The sequence below is a fragment of the Perissodus microlepis genome, chromosome 5 (genome assembly GCF_051167445.1).
Source record: "Perissodus microlepis isolate ML-2025 ecotype Zambia chromosome 5, ASM5116744v1, whole genome shotgun sequence".
Classification (NCBI taxonomy): Eukaryota; Metazoa; Chordata; class Actinopteri; order Cichliformes; family Cichlidae; genus Perissodus; species Perissodus microlepis.
In genome coordinates, this window is record NC_140465.1 from 37311413 (window position 1) to 37330990 (window position 19578).

The 19578-nt window shown below is 43.6% G+C and overlaps 1 protein-coding gene across 1 annotated transcript; it reads right to left on the reverse strand.

Annotated features, from left to right (window-relative positions):
- Window positions 1-4931: 4931 nt before the first annotated feature.
- Window positions 4932-10699, reverse strand: LOC146387818 (nuclear factor 7, brain-like). Its single transcript, XM_084929671.1, has one exon. It carries the CDS (start codon window positions 10462-10464, stop codon window positions 9076-9078), a length of 1389 nt encoding a protein of 462 aa, XP_084785797.1. The 5' UTR covers window positions 10465-10699; the 3' UTR covers window positions 4932-9075.
- Window positions 10700-19578: the final 8879 nt, after the last annotated feature.

Consider the following 19578-nt stretch of genomic DNA (forward strand, 5'->3'; position numbering starts at 1 on the left):
GAAGGCCTTCTAAGGCCCGGTCCAGCTCTGCGTCCTGGAGTCTCCTGCATGCTCTTCAGACCGTGCTGGGACCGTGCTGACTTGGACTACCTGTGCAAACTCTGTAGGGTCCCTCCAGCAGCCACATGACAGAATATAAGAAAAAGCTGAATTTAACCTTTGAAAGTTTGAAGAAATGAGCGGTGCTGCTGTAATCCCGCAGCAACACGCGAAGCTGTTTATTTTATCACAGGAAAAAGCATTTTTCTCCTCTTTGTTTGTCGGAGATCAGGAGCGCCAGCAGGGGCTCGGCTCCTCCTAATATGGCACGCTCTCCCCTGAAAACATGATTTGTGACACGCTTGGGGGTCTCCAAATATCGACAGTACGCTGTTTGCTGCTGCGGGTTTATTTTCCTACATCTTCATCTGAATCAGGCATAAATTTAGCTGTTCTAGATGTTATTGATACATCAGCACGATTTACTTTAATGAACACAGACTTGGTTTTCTTGCCTGCATAAAGTGTCGTCTCGTTATGTCTGCATGCCTCGTGCTGCTGAAGCGCAGCAGGCAGCTCCTTTCATCACGTCTCTCTTTATTATTTTTTGTATTTGTAGGAATCATGACAAATAAAATCAAGTGTTTTGTAAATGTTTATGTTATCTCTGACTCTGGTGTAGTTCACAGATGGCATCTATCCAACAACGAGCGATTTAAGCTGAACATCGGCACGTTCTTCACTCCAGCACAGCATCTGTGTGAGAGGGAACAGCCACATCAGACTAGCTGGGCTGTACCTGTGCAGGTGAGTGCACTTCACTGAGCTCGCTCAGCTTGTTGACATCCTGACGGCTGAAGTCAGGTGTGATGAAATGAAGCAGGCTCTCAGTTTTGATTTCTCCATAATTATCCTGCGATAAGAGCAAAGCAAAAATAAATATGTTCCGAGCTCCAAAGGAAAACGGGTTCCAAGTCCTCCAGACAAACTGGAGGGATTAAGGAAACAAATGCCAAAACGTGGTTCCAAGACTGCAGACAGTCCCTGTGGTGTGTTTCTGGAGTTCGCATTTTTGATGGCAATACGATGATTTCTTGGAAACCGACAAAACTTCACCTTCAGCCAGATTTTCGTGTAGAAAGTCAACAACTCGTGTAGCTAAATGTCTTGCCAGTTTCCTCCTACATGAACGGGTATTCCTCTGGATTCCCGTACGGAAAAGAAATAGAAAAAACGTATAAAAGACAGATGCGGCCTACTTCACATAGTGAATCATAGAAGGCTGATATGATTTACTCATGAACGTGGCCACTTTCATATATTGTTTTAGGAAGTATCCAAAACATACAAGTTTCATTTATATAATTTTTCTAGGGATCTTGTATCTGTTTTCACTCTTGTATGCTTTTCATACAAGTTTCACACAAGACAGATACAAACTTTATGAGATTTATATCTTTTCCATGTGGATTTTATCAGTCAGGAATTTGTTTTCCCGACAACATATGAATGCACGCGATGCCTTTCATGTCTGCAGTGAGAGCTAATGGGATATGTAGTGTATCAGAAACAGCTGGCTGCAGCTGAAACCTGCAGGGATATCCGATCCTCTCTGCGCATCTTTACTGTTTCACCTGCTGCTAGCATTAGCATTAACTCCTTAGCTCGGTGTCATGTTTGGCCGTAAAGGAGTGTTTACAGAAGATGGATCTTGGCCACATCTCACCCACTGGTTCTGTATAATTTGGAGCTTCAGTGTTTCATTGCTTGAAGCCATATTTGGATAAAAGGGTAGTACGAGTTATCAGCTAATGCTACCATCTGCCTGAATCCACAGACTGTACGGGTCCATCAGACAGACCCCGACCTGCTGATTAGAGCCGACATCGGACGCTCTGTTAGCACAGTGACCTCACAGCAGCCATGTTATTGGTCACATGATATCATTAAATCGCTCAAAAGGCTCCAGCAGCACAAACATGGCCCAGAGGTCCAGCTCAGGTGAAGCTAGCAGACAGCTAACTCTGTCACCATCCACCTGTCAATCAAAGAGGCCACGCCCCCAATAATGCAAACTTTGAGCCTTCATATGATTTAAAGAGGTGAATGATGCTGTTATAAAGGAGGAGATTATCTGTAGCTACAGTTTGTGTATCAGGATGTAAACATGTGGGAGTCTCAGTGCTGGAGCCTCTGCTGGACACTAGAGGAACTGCAGCTTCTGACATGTACGCTATGTTTCTGTTACCTTAGGAGGTGATTTGTAGTCATGATTATTTCAAAATGATCTTTTTATTTTTGTGGGAACTCCATTTCTCGATTAAGCTGTTTCTGGGTTTCTTTTACTCCCCACTGGAGATATTTGCTTATAATTGTTAGAAGAGACCAAGTGTCACTAATAAAAGAAAATGAAACATTTCTCAGATAAATGAAACACTAAATTGGCTTGATAGGAAAGCTTTCAACATGAGATTAAAATGAGATTAAACCCTCCCCCCGAGCATTATGTGAGCAGCCTGTAATGTTAACCTGCGGTTCTTTAGGTCGCCTCTTGTTTCAGATATCGATCCTCTGCTGCCAAACAAATGTCAGCCATTGATTTGTTCTCAGAAATAATAATTTTACAACCATAAAAGGTCAGTTTCACAGTAACAGCTTCTGAGCATCACAGCATCCTGATGCAGAGATTCTGTGCAGGAGTGTAAGTGACCGATTGAGACCCGTGTGAGGAGGCAATTATCAAAGCTCGGCGCCACACCTGTCACTTTCTTCCACACGGGCGCTGAGCACTAAAGAGTCGGGTTAAAGCTTGTGCAAATGGAAACTGTGACTTTTAAAAGTCTCTAAATCATAATGTTTGTGAACATCAATACTGCCGCCTGATGAGGGCAACGCAGGAGAGCACCGAGTCCTAAAAGTGACGTTACCAGCAAACACGCAGGTGAGAAGAAGTGAGTTTGTCACGTCGCAGACTGGAGTCTGTTTCCTGGAGACCGTTTGTTCCTGTCAAAGCATCGAAAACATCAGGAAGTAACCTGCTGGTTATTTGGCGCCGACTGAAGAACAGTGAACTCACAAAGAGGCTTTTAGATTATTTCTCAGGTGTGGAAGGGAAACACACTTTCCACAGCGTACTGTGAAGCTTTGAGAAGCCACTGCTTCCTGTGCGCGGTGACTTTAGGTTTAATGGCCCCACCCCACTCCAGGTTCAGCAAAGACACAGCTCACGCCGTTCCCACCTGTTCCACTCTCACCTTCAGACAGGTGAGATGTATGCTGCTCTGCAGAGAGCCTGCAGTAGCTAGAGCGCTGGAATTGCAATGCATTCTGGGTAGTAGCCACCATATGTTCTTTTCCCCACCACACAGGGCAAAAACCAGAAAGAAGGACACAAACTGGTGGCGGGAAAACGCAATAACAAACGCTGCAGGATGAGCTCACGTTCATGCGTGTGGGACTCACACAGACATGACCCACGGCTCTGTGCACATAAACAACCCTGCAAACATTCACTCTGACTTTATTTTACCTAATATTTCAAACTGTGCTGTAATTGTCTTGTATTATAAGCTTTATATGTTTTACATCTCACAGCCCTCCAGACGCAAACAAGAGGTTTTACTTGGCATTGAATTCTGCGCTGTAAAAATGTCCTTACCTTCAGTCACACTAAACCGAATCTTAAAAATAAAATCATCCATTTTATCTCTTTTTACAGTAGGTGTGTTTGATCCCGTCACCCTCCCTTCAGCCCCAATCGGTCGCAGCAGATGGCCCCGCCCCTCCCTGAGCCTGGATCTGCCGGAGGTTTCTTCCTGTTAAAAGGGAGTTTTTCCTTCCCACTGTCGCCAAAGTGCTTGCTGATAAGTTGGCGTTTTCTCTTCATTATTGTCGGGTCTTTACTTGTTGTGATTTGGCGCTTTATAAATACAATTTAGTGAAGTGAACACGAGACCCTGGTTAGCACAGGGTTTACGTTAGCAACTCCAGCTAATGGCATCAGAGGAATGGTAAATGGTCTGAATTTGTATAGCGCTTTACTTTGTCCCTAAGGACCCCAAAGCGCTTTACACATTCAGTCATCCACACATTCACACACCGGTGATGGCAGCTACATTGTAGCCACAGCTACCCTGGGGCGCACTGACAGAGGCGAGGCTGCCGGACACGGGCGCCACCGGGCCCTCTGACCACCACCAGTAGGCAACGGGTGAAGTGTCTTGCCCCAGGACACAACGACCGAGACTGCCGGAGCCGCGGCAACTTTCCGATTACAAGACGAACTGCCAACTCTTGAGCCACGATCGCCCCGAGTAACTTAGCAGAGCGCTAACTGTGCTCACAGAGAAGACAAAGGTTCGCTAGCTCAGACCCGACCAGCAGAGCACAGAGGAGCCAAACCTGTGTGCACGAATCTGTGTTACTGTGGCCATTACCAACGTCACTGGGTTTCACTCCTCTCATGTTAGTTATGCTGCACACACACACACACACACACACACACACACACACACACACACACACTCTATCTCTGTAATTGGTTATTGATTAATTGATTAGTTCAGAGTTGCAGATCAGTAGCTTCGTGTGTGCTATGAAAGCTAACCTTGTTTAGATTTGTGTTGTTTGCTTCATTTGTGGAGAAAGTTGATGTTAAATCGTTTTGTCCTGAATATTCACTGTTGATGTGCTGCTGATTTGAGGCACAGTGTGTAACTCGCACAGTTTCTCCTCGCACACACCTTCACCTCACTTCTTTTTTTAGACTGACAGGGATGATGAGTGAGGAGAGGTGTGTTTTCAGGTGTGCAGCGACGTCCCATTAATCTGTGAGCAGGAGCTCAGCGCGGAGCTTCAGAGACCGCCACCATCTGCCTCTGAGTCGCTGCCTCGCTGTGGTGGACGCCACGCTGCTGCTGACATCACACCACGACACAAAATGAAACCGCATTTTTCCACCTTTGCGTTCACGACGACCCCCGTCCACAAACACTCGACTCTATGAACGTTGTGCCAGATGTGGCTCACAGCTGCACGCCTGATGTTTGCTCACCAGTTTGTTGTGTAACGCAGAATCGGAGGCTTCAAAGTCAAGACACGCTGAAAGTGTTGATCACGTGAGCACTGACATCTTTCAGCACTTCCTTGAGCCATTTCATGAGAAACAAATTAATCATCATCATTTATTCAGCGCAGAAGAAAATGAGTCTCACACTCACATTATTATATCTGCAGGTTCCCTTCAGCAATGACAGTGCAAATGGTTTCAGTTTAACTTCCAGGCTCTTTTAGCAAAACTCCTAAAAGCACAGATCAAACAATGTTTTTCTTGCCCCTGAGCAAGGCAGCGTGCATGCAGAGGTGCAGCGTGTGATGCTGATCGGGCTCTTGTTAAAACCTTGCCAGATGAGCGTTTAAAGCGTGAATGGAGCTCAGCAGCAGCGCTCTGCTAATGCGTGCCGTGTCATTGTGAGGAAATGGAAGACAGCAGTGAAACCTTTCAGAGTTTTAATTATGCATTTGCAGCCTCGGTGCTCTACACTCGTACCCATGAGGGCTCCCGCCTCCATCCTCTCAATACGCTGCAGAGCATGATGTCATGATTTCATTCTGCTCACAGACCTGCGAACCAGAGGAATGCAGACAGGAGACCTGCTGTTTTTCTCACTCACACCTTTATTTTTCTTTATTTTATTTTATTTTGACATACACACAGCATGAAGCTCATCAGAAACAACACACAAACTCATTTAAATACAGAAAAAACGGCAACATCAAAGCAAATCATCAATAATACAGAAAAACCCAACAATGAGGCGCAAGAAACCCCCGGCTCAGGGTGGGCCGGACATCTGTCGCAACAGACAGGACAGGATTCACCTGGTCCAGCCCTAACTATATGCTTTAAAGGAAAGTTTGAAGCCTAATCTTGAAAGTAGAGATAGTGTCTGTCTCCTGAATCCAAACTGGAAGCTGGTTCCACAGAAGAGGGGCCTGAAAACTGAAGGCTCTGCCTCCCATTCTACTTTTAAATACTCTAGGAACAACAAGTAGGCCTGCAGAGCGAGAGCGAAGTGCTCTAATAGGGTGATATGGTACTACAAGGTCATTAAGATTCACTGCTTTATTCTGAATATGTAAATATACATTTTAAAAATGTAAACAAGAAAAAAGATAAAGTACAAAATAAACCCCCGAATGTTTTCAGTTACCACGAATAACTCTAAACACCGCACATACAAATCTGACATCATGTATGATTTTCATCCCCTTTTTGCCTCAAATATAGTGTTTGTAAAGAAGTTGTGTCCATGTTTCCCATCACCCCCACGAAGGAACATAAACACCAAAGAACAGCAAAGAATAAAAGCTGGTTATTGATTCATCACACGCTTCGCTTTGGACCAAAGCCGACGACTGACGGGTGGTTTTCAATTTTGTCGAATGAACAATAACTGAAATCACACATTATTTTAATGTTGTAATCTATTTCTGACGTGCTCCGGTTCAAATTCATACCAAAGCACAAATTAATTTAAGTAATCAGCACAAAAGTAAACAACAACAACAACAAAAACAAACATCCAAACATTTACACTCTCTCATGTTATTTAAATGGTTTTTAACCCAATCAGTACGACCTCCTCATCCCAGATCGTTCCACTGTATTTAATTTAATTCTAACGTTGTGGACTGGCTTCGTCTCATTCCATATAGTTTGTATTTGTCAATCATTGTTTTCACTCTAACAGGGAAACATTTATCTGCAGACATTTTATTTGTGAACCAGTTTCATATGAGGTTTTTTTCTATTCCAGCTGGAAGCGACGGCTTTAAAATGTTAGTGGTTTGGAAATCCCACATTTACGTCTTCATGATGTTTTGCTTTCACAATTGTCTTGAGGCACGCTCAGTCATCCAGCTCGTGCTTTTATATTTATTAACAATATCCATCATTTCTTTTTCTTCAGTGGTTTTCTTCAGTTTTCTCCAGTAAGACAGGTATTCACTGAACTTATCAATAATATGATTGATAATTAAAGTCTGTGGCTATTTCTACATATACAGTTGGCTATGTACCACGAATGAAGTTTGTGGTAAAAAGTCAAGTACTTCTGATTCGAGGTTTTCTTTTTCAGAGGTGCCACAGCATCCAGTCAAACACAGTCATGATGTAATACTATGGATAATGAACACCTGTGGGAGCAGTGTTCAGGTAGCTGCTCTGCTCTGTGAAGATAACAGTGGGTGAATTATTTTACTTAAACCAGGTTAAAGCACTTTTAAAAAGACATCTTCTGTAATAACATGCATTCCCCACTGCTGTGTAATCCATTATTGTAAATATATTTATTAATTTATTCATGTTATTAAGAAATTATCATAAAATGAGGGTATTGCTCTTTGGTGTAGCTGCAGAAGGAGAAGCCTGGCCTCCAAAGCTACACACAGGCTACATTTCCAAGATAGCAAGACAGCATTGAATTAATGCTAACTTTAAATCTGTATTATAATTGTGATCAAGACTGTAAACTCTGTGCTAAATAAATGTTCAATTAACAGACTGTAATGACACTGTCCTCTTATAACTGATTGATCTATTTATAGTTGACCAGGTGACAACAACAAGGTTGAAACAACATGGATTCACAGTTGAATTGTAAATCAAAGCTATTAGCACTTGGACCCGTCTCAGAGTGGTATATTTCATACTGAAAGTCATTGATCCACAGTTGACCAGCTAGTTTTAATGCTTTGTACTACAGTGTTTTTCAGACTATAAGGCGCATTAAGCAAAACTAAACAGTCAGATAAGTCAAACTTTACTCAACTCATTCTTCTTGCTTCCTCCACTTCAAAAAAGTTAGCGTTCATCCTCCAGCTTCACTGTGTTTATGTTATGCTAACATAGCTGTGTAGCTAGCGATCACGTAGCACATCATTATATACCAGCTAGCCCAACTTCAGTAACCCTGCAAACGTCACTGCTGTTTAGTTTTCTCTCTTCATTTATGTTGGAAGTGATAGCAGAGCTGTACGTTTGAATGCTTCAGAAATCTCTCAGTCAGAACATGCTATATCATGTTTAGGTGGAAACTAGCGAGCTAACTTCCTGCTAACTTCTAACTCCGTTGAATTTAATAAATCCTGTTTTCATGGATGCCTGGAAGTTAAACTTTATTGTTACACCTGGTAAAGCAGCAACGCTGATCATTTTATCAAAGATGAAAGAATTTAGACAGTTTTTAACTCAAAGTGATGCCGCAGTGTTTCTTTGACTTTGGGACCTGAAGCAGACGGAGTTTAGGACCCAGATTCCTCTGCGAGGCTCCTGACTACGGTAGCTGTAATGCTCCAATAATCCATCAAGCGGTGCGGCTTCGTAGCTTAGCAAAGTCGTACTAAAACATTTTTGACAGATTTTTGAGCGCTGTGTAGCACATAAAATCGGTTCGAGGTCAGTAAGCACAACCAAGATTCATACATAGGCCCACTGTCGATTTTTGAGGAAATTAAAGGATTTTAAGTGTGCCTTATAGTGTGGAAAATACGGTATATCATGACATCAGATAAGTAAATGCAATATTCTGAAGTGCTTTGCTCTGTTTACCATAAGATGAAACGCCGCTGATATCCTGTTGATCTTTAGTAGTGATGTCGACATTGTTTCAATGTTGATTCTATTATATTAAAGTTGCCAGAGTAAATAAAATGTATTTCCTGTTGATCATCAGTTTGTGATTTCAATGTTGATTTAACTTTGTTTCTATTATTGTTTGCTATCCAGTATAAACCTCTGACACACATGCAGAAACCATGCTGCTAGTGACTCAGCTAAGATCTGAGCTCATAGCTACGCTAAGCTAGCAAATCCCTAAAGAGACAATGATTGAATACTATGGATATAATTTGCAGGTGATTCAGAAAAAGCATGTGAAGATTACGCTACGAAATAAGTTGTTCTCAAAGGTTTGCAATTAAACAACCTATACAGATTAAACCGCAGAAAAGCATCCCTGCACTTAGTATCAGGAACAGGAAGTGACACAATAATGCAGCAATCCAACATTTTAGAAATGATCTTCCTGTTTGTGTCTAAATGTTCTGCTTCATTAACAGTGAGAACTTTACTGGTAACAGCTTAATGGGGTATTTAATCACAGTGGCAAAGAATGGAAACACTTTTTCACTGCAAGTGTGTGTGAAGGTGTGTATGTGTTTGCCGGTGTCAGCGTCAGAGAACGACAGCTTTCCTTTGGTCCAGTCCAGATTCAGTCTGATCCTCTTGTACTTCTTGTTCACCGAGAGAGCAGCTTCTGGATCTGCTGATGATCCTGCATAGTACTGACCTTGACTGTATCCCAGTCCCCACAGTCCAGACCGTATGTTTCCCTTCCTCTGGTCAGACTCTGCTAACACGCCCAGTGACCAACCTCTGTTATCTCCAACCTCAACATCCCAGCTGTGCTTCCCTGAATCAAAGCCCTTTGAGCTCAGGGCAAAGTAGAGATGATCAAACCTCTCTGGATTATCCGGGAGCTGCTGCCGGTCTCCAACCCTCATGGTGGTCAGACCTTCATACAGGATCAGTCCCGGATGGGCAGTGTTTGGGTTCAGGATCAGAGGAGTGTAGGAGACCATATACTTCATGTTGTTCCAGATGCTGAAGGTCAGGTTGCCCAGGTGTTTGGCCTGGTCTATCAGAGCTCCCGAGGGCAGCTGTGGGTCATCCAGCAGGGGGCAGCGCTGGGCTCTTTCCACCGCAGCCTTGTAGTTGTGCAGGAATGAGACGTCTTCAGCTCTCAGCTCCTCCTCTGTGGCTCTGATTGTGTCTGAAAGAGCTGCTATCTCTCTGCTCAGAGCCTCCATCTTCTCCTTCATCATCCAGCTCTTCTGCTCCTCTTCCTCCCACAGCACGGTCAGCCTGGCCTCCTCTTCCTCTGCTAGAAACTGGTGAAGCTTCTTAAACTGCACCCTAATCTTCCTCTCTGTGCGTCGGGCCTGGGCCTTAATGTGTTCTGCTGTTTGATCAAACTTCACTCGGACTTCTTCACAGACCTTTAACTTCTGCTTTAAAGCTTCCACAGTTTCCTGAAGGTCATTCTTGTGTTGTTGTGCAGCTTTATCGATGGGCTTGAACGTGTGGTCGCTGTGCTTGTCCGAGGTGCCGCAGACCACACACACTAGCTCCTGATGATCCAGACAGAAGAGACTGAGTTTCTCAGAGTGCAGACTGCAGAGATCCTCCAGAGTTATCTGATTTCTCTCTTCTATGAACGTCTCGCACAGGTTCTTCAGAGGAAGGTTACACGGTGGATCGTGCATTGTAGATTGCTTCTGACAGACTGGACAGTCGTGTGCTGGGGTTTCTCTCCACCAGCTGTCCAGACAGTCCTTACAGAAGCTGTGGCTGCACGGCAGAAGAACCGGCTCTTTGAAGATGTCCAGACAAACTGGACAGCAAAGATCTGATCTGGCAGCCATGGAGTCTCCGGGTGAAGCTGGAAGCAGCAGACAGGCAGTACAGTCAGGCGTGACTCCCGTCCCTCCTCTGCTGCCTTCACTGAAGCTTCCTGTGAGTCGTGTTTTCAGTCAAACTAACCTTCAGTGTGGAGCGTCGGCAGCCAGAAGCAGCAGTGTTGTTTGTGTCCTGAAGCTGGACTCGCACAGAGGAAGCTGCTGGTCTGAAGTTCAGTCTGACTGTCCCGCTGCGAGTGAGAGGACACTTTGTTCCTGGTGTGTCTCAGGTGAGGGGTGGAGCTTGATTACAAATGCCGTTGCTTCAACTGTAAGTTGTAGTTGAGTCATTCGAGAGAATCAGATTCCAAAAATGCCAACAGGTCTAAAACTGCAGAGCAAGTTTCTGTTCAGGTGCAGGTCTGGACATGAAGAGATTTATGAGCCTGCAAAACAAAGCGCTGTTCAGCACCGCTGTGAGAAAGTGAGTGTGTGATGCAATAACAGAAGCACAGCTGATACTGATGGGTGACAACAAGCTGCCCCATGTAGGCCTTTATTACGACAGCTTTTTCTCTCATTTCCAACAAGCTGCGATTACATTTTTCCACAGACATGAGAAAAGGAAGTTTAAGATCATAATATTACACATCCCTGAATTTTACAAGTCACGACAAAGAAAAAGTTTCCAAACTCTAAAAGTACAGAAACTAATGAGAAAGACTGGGATATAATAGAGTCTGAACCCAAAAGCTGAGGCAAGAAAAACAAACAAAGACACAAAAGAAGACTATGTCTGAGGGCCATCCTTTTTTACAGGTTTACACTGCAACACGAAGCACAGCACAAGCACAGCGGCCAGGGAGCACTCACTCATGCCTCGTGTGATGGCACACGTGGTCCACAAAGGCCATGAAGAAAAGATGGAGCTCAGCGGCAGGTACTGGACCTTCACTCAGCCAACACAGCACAGCTGCTTTCCGTGTGAACGAGCCACCGGAGGACACAGGCGGGCAGACCATGAGGCCATCAGTCGTGCCCTCCTCGGGCTCTGGGGAAACTCATGGGAGGGTGCAGAAGATTCCCAGCATCCCTGCCCTGTTATTGTTGGGCAGCGTTGATGAGGACGGACAGCGGTCTGTCGGACACATCTAGCGGCGTGGACGTCGGAGCAGGGGCGAGAACAAAGAGCTGGACTGTGGTGACACACCACCCTCCTGAGGGAGGCGATTGAACCTGCTGACAAGTAAGTAAACTGTATCTATACCATAAAGAAATTACCAGACATCGATATTAAAGGTTTGAGGTTATGGGAGATTCCTTCAAAGGAAATGACATCAGAGTTTAGATGATGCACATCATGAGTCTGTTCATTTTTAACCTGGATTTACGCTCAAGAGTTGTCAGTTCGTCTTGTAATCGGAAGGTTGCCGGTTCACGATTGTCAGAAGAATGTGATGGGTGCAGATCTGAAGTGGATTCAGTCGAGCTGGAACGCCTCTGTGATCTTTGACTGTAAAAATAAGTCGTTCATTTCAACCCCAGCAGGTCATTGTGTGTTTGATGAGCTCTTCTCTCTCCTTTGCCAAACACTTCAGCGCAGAGCTCACAGTCTGGCGAACAGTCGATGTTTCTCCTCCTCGCCACCATCGGGAGGTTCATGGAGTCAGATCGCTGGTTTTATTGGGCCTTTGTGAGGCTACAGAGGCTTTAATTTAGAATCCATTACACCATCAAACTGGCTGAAACGTGATGGAAAACAGCCGGGCAAAATAAGCTGTTATTATTTGACATTTCCAGCTGTTACGACTAAAATCCTGTAATTAAATGGATGTGACCCGGGGCCTGAAAAGCAGCAGCAAATATTTAGGCGGATTAAAAAAGTTGTTTCATCTTTCATCGAATGACCTCAAATATCTGTGAATGAGTTTGATGATACGAGCTGCAGAAAGTGCAGAGCTGCTACTTCTCCGCATGGACCGAGCTGAGCTGGTTCATCATCTGACCAGGACACCTGCTGGGCTTCTTCTAGGTCAGGTGCTTCAGAGATATCCAACTGGAGGAGACCCTGGATTATTACTCTCAGCTGGTTTGAAGCTGAAGATGGTCAGATGTTCACTGAGAGTGAGCAGGATCAGAAATGAGTCCATGAGGCTGAGATGGTTTGCACATGTGCAGAGGAGGGAGGGTGGATACGATGGAGCTGCCAGGCAGGAGGAGAAGAGCACAAAGAGCTGGTGTGACAGAGGGGGGTGGTAGGGAAGGGGTGAGGAGATCCCCGCAGGGAGCAGCCAGAAGAAGGAGGTTTGGAAAGAACTCTGTGTCCTTCAAGAAGAACTGAAGGAGGTCCAGGAGTCTCTGATTAGACGGCTGCTCTTAAAACCCGGACCCAGACATGTGTTAGACGGAGCGAGGAAGGAAGGAAGGAAGGAAGAAAGGAAGGATGGATGGATGGATGGTTTTGATGATGCACTGACAAGTTTTAGTTTGTTCATGATTTTCTTGTTTGAATAACTGAGAACTCCAAATATTTGTTTCTGTTATTGTAATAATGTTATTGTCCTTTCTATGAAATTCGTTTTCTTTCCTGCTTTGAATCTTTGATAAATGTGCAAAAATCCACCCGTGGGAGGCGCAGACGAATGAAACCAGCCTTCAGAAAGGAGCACTCACGGTTCACTTGTTCAGAATAGCTACTCTTTAATTGCAGAGCTCTTGTTCCAACTTTTAAGTACAATATTAGAAGGATAATCATCAGGTTAGAACACCTGTGATGTGGCAGCGCTCGACTGTAGTGAGGAGAAAAGCAGCAGGGAGTGTCTGGTTTGGCTTGTTAACAACGTCGGGCCATTTTGTTCTTCTACAACAGCCTGTAACATCTGCTCAGCAGGTACAGCGATCAGGCCGAGTATCACCTGGAGGAGTCTTTGCAGTTTGTAAGAACTGTGGACACCATCTGTGATCCTAATCTCTGCAAATCTTCCATATCCATAATTTTTAGTTTGGTCAACATCACACCACAGATCCTCTTCAGCAGCACGTCTGCCAAACACACACAGCAGCCCGGTCATGGAAAAGCAGCATGTTCAGGTACGAGTGCGTCGTATACAACTGTACACATCTGTGTATCTTTTATTCTAAAGTAATTATAATGTAAAATCTACATGCTGCTAATGCAGAGATGCCAAACTGTCTTTCGTTGTTCTTGTAACAGTGGCATTAAAGATCTATCTTATCTATTAGCTCCTTTTCTTCATCAAAGCCAGGATCACCTCCAAACTCAGGTATCCTCCTTTGGAAGAGCTGCAGGATGTCAGCCTCACAAGCAAAAACACAGTTTAGAAAAACATTGTTTCATTTAAACCCTCACCTTGGATCCTTTTCTAATCCTAAACCAGTGCCTTTATTTTCTAAAAAGAACAGATTTTATGTTTAAAGTAGATTTTAAAAAATGAAACCAGAACCGCCACAGAGCTCTCGCTCTGATTGTTGTGCTTTCTCTGTATTATTGAAGGATCTTTACCGTACAATATTCAACAACTGTTGTTCTGCTTTGGTGCCATACATGGCAAATGTAACTGAACTGAACTGAACTGTCCAGCAGGGGGCGACTCTACTGGATGATTGGACAGAAGTTTAAGAGAAAATGAACTTGAAGTGGGCGAGATTTTAGGGCGGGGCTAACTCCTGTAAGAGTGCACAGTTTGTGTGTCAGATCCACGGCTAGCTCACACGTCGAGGTCAAACACCAAGGGGCGAATAGAAGAAGAACTCAATAGTTCCTAAAAGGGGGTCATCTGATTGTTGGGAATACCATTTTTTTAATTTCAGCAAACTCTTTCTTAAATCGAGTTTTTATTTCATCTCCATTGAGTTATTTCCTGTGGTTGCAATCAGAGATGGGCAGTAACGCGTTACTTGTAACGTGTTACTGTAATCTGATTACTTTTTCAAGTAACGAGTAAAGTAAGGGATTACTATTGCAAAAACGGTAATTAGATTACCGTTACTTTCCCGTAGGAACGCTGCGTTACTGCGTTACTAAAACCGTGATTTTTTTGCGAGAACGTCTCATGACAGTGACGTAAGCGAGTGCGACGTTCGTGAAAACAGCTGTGTGCAGATCAACAATGGATAATATATCGAGTGCAGGAGAGAGTATGAGCGTGCAGCGTTTAAAGCGTGGAAGTACTGACCTTACTTTGAGTTTGATTCCATAAAAAGTGACAAAAACATTTGCGTCCGTTGTGCGTGGGAAGAAAACTTCTTTTTACAGCGAAAAAAAAAACCCTAAACAAGCACCGAGTAGCTACGACGTAATGGGAAACTCACAGAGAAGCTGCGTATCCTTCCACTGACCGCTGCGGCACACCTGTACCAGGGTAAACCTCCTCTACCCTACTCCTGCTTTACAGGTGAAAATAGAGCAACAGGACCGCTGAGTCTTTGATTTTATTTATTTTCTGCTGTGTTTTACTTGCATCTATTTGAAAGACTGAGTGTAAACACAAAAAAATATTTTATTTTATGTGCTGGAATGTGCAGAAAATAGGTTTAAATGTTAAACTAATTTCTTCCAGTCAGAGAATGGTGCATATAATTTAATTTTTGCTTGATGCATAAAGTTAAAAGATTAAAACTAATAAAACAAGTTTTAAAAAGAGACTTTTCCATTTGATTACATTTTGTATGATGGATTATGCAGAAAAAGTAGAATTGGGCTGAAAGATCTATCACTTTATCACCTATTCAGGTTGTAAATCGTGTTTTTAAAAAGTGACTAAGTAACTAAGTAATTAATTACTTTTGAAAATAAGTAATCAGTAAAGTAACGGGATTACTTTTTTGGGGAAGTAATCAGTAATTAGTTACTGATTACTTTTTTCAAGTAACTTGACCAACACTGGTTGCAATAGAGCTGGCCATCTTACCCAAGCAGTCATCAGTGCGGCGCTAAAACTTTAGCACTTCCTGCAGGTATCCTGTGCTGCTAAAGCTTCCTCATCTTGTGTTGAAGTGCAGCTGGTGTGTGTTCTTAGAGTTGTGTTTTTGGGTGAACAGTCTTTGACTGTGGCTGATTGTGACGTGCTCGGGCTTATTTATGTGTTGTTAATGGTTTTAAAGATAGTTAGCTAAATGTAGCATCTTCCTTGGTCGGTGGCTCCACAGCTTCGTGCCTCTGACGATGAAAGAAATGTGCAGAAACGGGCCGATATGAACAAATGGGCAAGTGTGCGAAATCAGTCTTTCAGACAGAGTGGGGCAATTGGGGGCAAAGTGTTTTTCGGGTGCTGGATCGTCTCAGCAGAGCAGGTTAAAAGGTTAAAGATTCCCTCGGGAGTAGAAACTATAAAGCCAGCCAAAGAAATGCTTGAAAAATGTAATTTTATCCAACGTGTGATTTACTTTGGGCCTGCAGGAATGTAAGCACCAGCTTAGCGAACGCCAAATGTGCAGGAGACAGTCCAAGAAAATAAACAGTGTGTGCTGCGAGCTGCTGCATTTAAACCTCCTCACGCGAGCATAATGGTAATTACTACAGCAGCTGGGGGATTTCACATACAACATAAACTCCTTAGCACTGTACAAATGACTGAACATCCTAAATCAGCCACTCGTCATTTAAACCTGTGGATTATGAGGGATTATATACAGTCCAATATTTTCATGCACACACAGCCTAACCATCACTAACCACCGTGGAGGCGACGCACACACACACAGCGGATTATAATATACAGATACATGAGACGCCCCCGAGCCTCAAACACCTCCACATCTGTAAACCAAACGAGTCTCAGCCGAGTGTGGAGACACCCCATCGCTCCTTTTTGTCATCGTTTTGGTCTTTCTGCTTCTTTGTTGCTGTTCTGCCTTCCGGATTCCACTTTGTAGTTTTGTAGTTTCCATCTTTGTCCAGTTTTTCCTGGTCGTGTTGTGTCTTTAGTTAACGGGCCTTTTAAATCCTTGGTCAGTCTTGTTGCTTTTCTGGTGATCGTGTGTCTCGTTGTGTTGTTCTGCTTCATTGTTGGGATTTAGTTCAGGGTGATGTGCAGCTTCTCAGTCATCCAGGTCATGGTGGTGTTAATAGTTTGAAAATGAAGGCAGCTTCTTCAGACCTGTAAAAACCTTTAGAGGCTCTTTTGTGTCTTTGTCATAGCTTTGCTTACTAATCCAGTTGTGTTCGTTATTTTCGGAGCCTTTTCTGTGTCTGGTTATTCACTTTCAGTTTGACTCATTTTCTGCTTGTATTATTCATTTTTTCCTCCTGACCTTGGGGCCCTTGGATCTGAGCCGGGTGATCCTGTTCCGTGATGCCGCCTCGCCTGTGGGCGATGACGTCACTGAAAGTGTGGAACTGGTTTAATTCCCAGCAGCTTAATGTTCTGCCAATTAGCCCATTTTAAAAGGGGGACTCTTGTTAAGAATATCATTTTCTTACTTCTAACAGGTCACTCAAAAATAGCAGAGCTCAGTTTAGCTCTGTGGGCCTCTGTCTGCCAGTCCCTCCCTCTCACTGGTTTAAATGGGTTAGCTGGAAAAGGTGATGTCAGTTTTCCGTGCTGCCAGTTCACTGTCAGTCCAGATCACACTGAATCTGAAGACGGTCGTAGCAAGGTGTGACATCACCCGCTGGTTTCGTTAGAGCTGGTCTGAAGCAAAGGGCTGCAGCTTCTGCTCGTCTCATTTTTCCTCTTAGCTGATGGAGACGCATGTCGGCTAACCTGTCGCCTGCTTTCAGCGTCACACTGTGACTCAGATGGGTCGGCTAACTCCTTTATATTGTTAGGCACAGACCCTACAGACACACACAGAGAAACCCCAAGAATCAGACGACCACTAAGTTAGCACTGGGAAACAGTGGGAAGGAAAAACTCCCTTTTAACAGGAAGAAACCTTTGGCAGAACCAGGCTCAGGGAGGGGCGGGGCCATCTGCTGCGACCGGTTGGGAGTGATGGGGACGAGAGCCAGAGATTAATAATCAGTGTTGGGTTACTTTAAATTAGTAACTTAGTTACATTACTAGTTACTTCTATCAAAAGTAACTCAGTTACTTCAAGTTACTCATTACTTTCAAAGTAATGTATAATCTCACACTAGTTACTATGGAAAGTAACTTTAGTTTTACTCAGACTTCTCTTGTTAATGTGTTGCTTCCGTAACTGGATACCCAGCCAGAGTGCCAGTCTTCTAGCTTTCTTGCTTGCCACAGTGCTCTGTGCCACCTACCAATAGAAAGGAAAAGATAATCTGCATATTTCCACGAGAGAAATCCCACGCCTGGACCGTCGTTGACCGCCGCCATGATTCTAGCCTACGTCACAGCGTCATGTGCGCTTTTTACATCCAACACGAAAACTTTTGCTTTTGATTGTACTCAGAACTCAGAAATTCTGCCTTCCGAATAGGAAGATGTAGGAAACACCAGACTGCAGATGAGCTGCATACAGAGCTGGACTGGGACAAAAATCGTCCCGGGGGTTTTGACTACAGACCGGCCGCCATTATAGGAAAAATCATAAAGCCTTTGAATGAAAACAAACGCTGTTGTGACAGTGATGTACACTGTTCTGATGGTATATATGCATCAATCTATCAATCGTTTGTTGTAAGATTCAGATAATTATTTTTTAAAAGCGAGACATTATAAATGAGAATAAGAAAGAAAAGTATTTCTTTGTGCCCCCCTCTCCCTGTTAGTGCCCTACCTGGCCCCCTGGCAACACTTTGCTAGACCCGCCCCTGCACAGTTACCAGCTGTCAGCTACTTAGAAAATGATCCTGGTGTTATTTGTCTCTCAGAAACAAATTCATAATTTCAACTCATTCATGTCACCTCAAAGGTAAACCTGTTTCTCCATCACAGCTCTGATGATTCAGTAAGGACATCTCCTGGTTTCATCTTCATGTTTCCCTCTCACCACATAACCAAACCGACATCATGACCAGCAGCTTTACAGCTGTGGCTCCAGCAAACATCAGCTGATACTAGAAATTAATATTAAATAAATTCTAACAACAGCTGATCAAGCTTGAACGTGCTGCTGTTGTTTAGCGCGACATCCGCTGGTTTCCTCTTTCTGGCGCAAAGTGGGCGATAAACAAACAAGAGAGAAAAGCCGATCAGCTGATCATTGATCAGTTTCATGATTGAAGTAGAAACAGGAGAGGGAGGGGAGAGAATGAGAGAAGAGGCAGCTGTGCAGCAAAGACACAGAATAACTCCAGCTTTGTGTCTTTTTCATTGTAGCTGAAGTCCGGGACAAACTGTTCCTTTTCACCTCAATACGAAACGCGTAATATTTTCTCTGAATATGAGACGATTCTGTTTTTTAGGGGACAGTTGGAAACTCTAATAATTAACCGTATGAACAAAATAAAGTTCAACATCAGTAACATCATAGCACCCACCCAGCTGTATATAAACTCCGTCATGCTAGCTAGTAACAGTAGGAAAAAGTCAGCATAACGAAAATAAACTCCACCTAAACTTGGTTTATATCTGACCCAGAGAGACTGCAGGTCATAACTTCTTACCTGAAGTTCAGTTCACCGCCTCGGGTCTCTGCTCCTCCTGCCTCCCCTTTCCCTCATCCACCTGCTGGCCTCCACCACTTGCTAATGTTGCTGAATCTGTGGAAGCTCCGCGATGCCTCCACACGAAGTAACGAGTAACGAGCCTATCTAAATCCCAGTAACGACTAACGCATCCCTGATTTTGGCATAATAACTAGTTACCGTGCTTGTTACCACAATAATAACGTAGTTACTGTAACGCGTTACTTAATAACGCATTAGTCCCTACACTGGTTATAATGAATAATGGTTAAATACAGAGAGGTGTACAAACACACAGATCACATAGATCAGAAGATTTGAGAATAGATACACACAAACAGAGACATTAAACATGGATTCCTGTTTAAAACATGATGAAAATCATGTCACTGGGTCATTTAATGGTTGGAACAGTTTGGTCACCTTCTGGTAATTTTAAATAATTAAATTTCTTGAAATTAGATTTTCCCATCTGTATTCATTCATGGTAAATAGTTAAACTATTTAAACTGCTTATTTAGATTTAGATCACCATACATCAGGTCTTTGTACGACTTCACGTCTCTCTGCTTCTGCTGGAT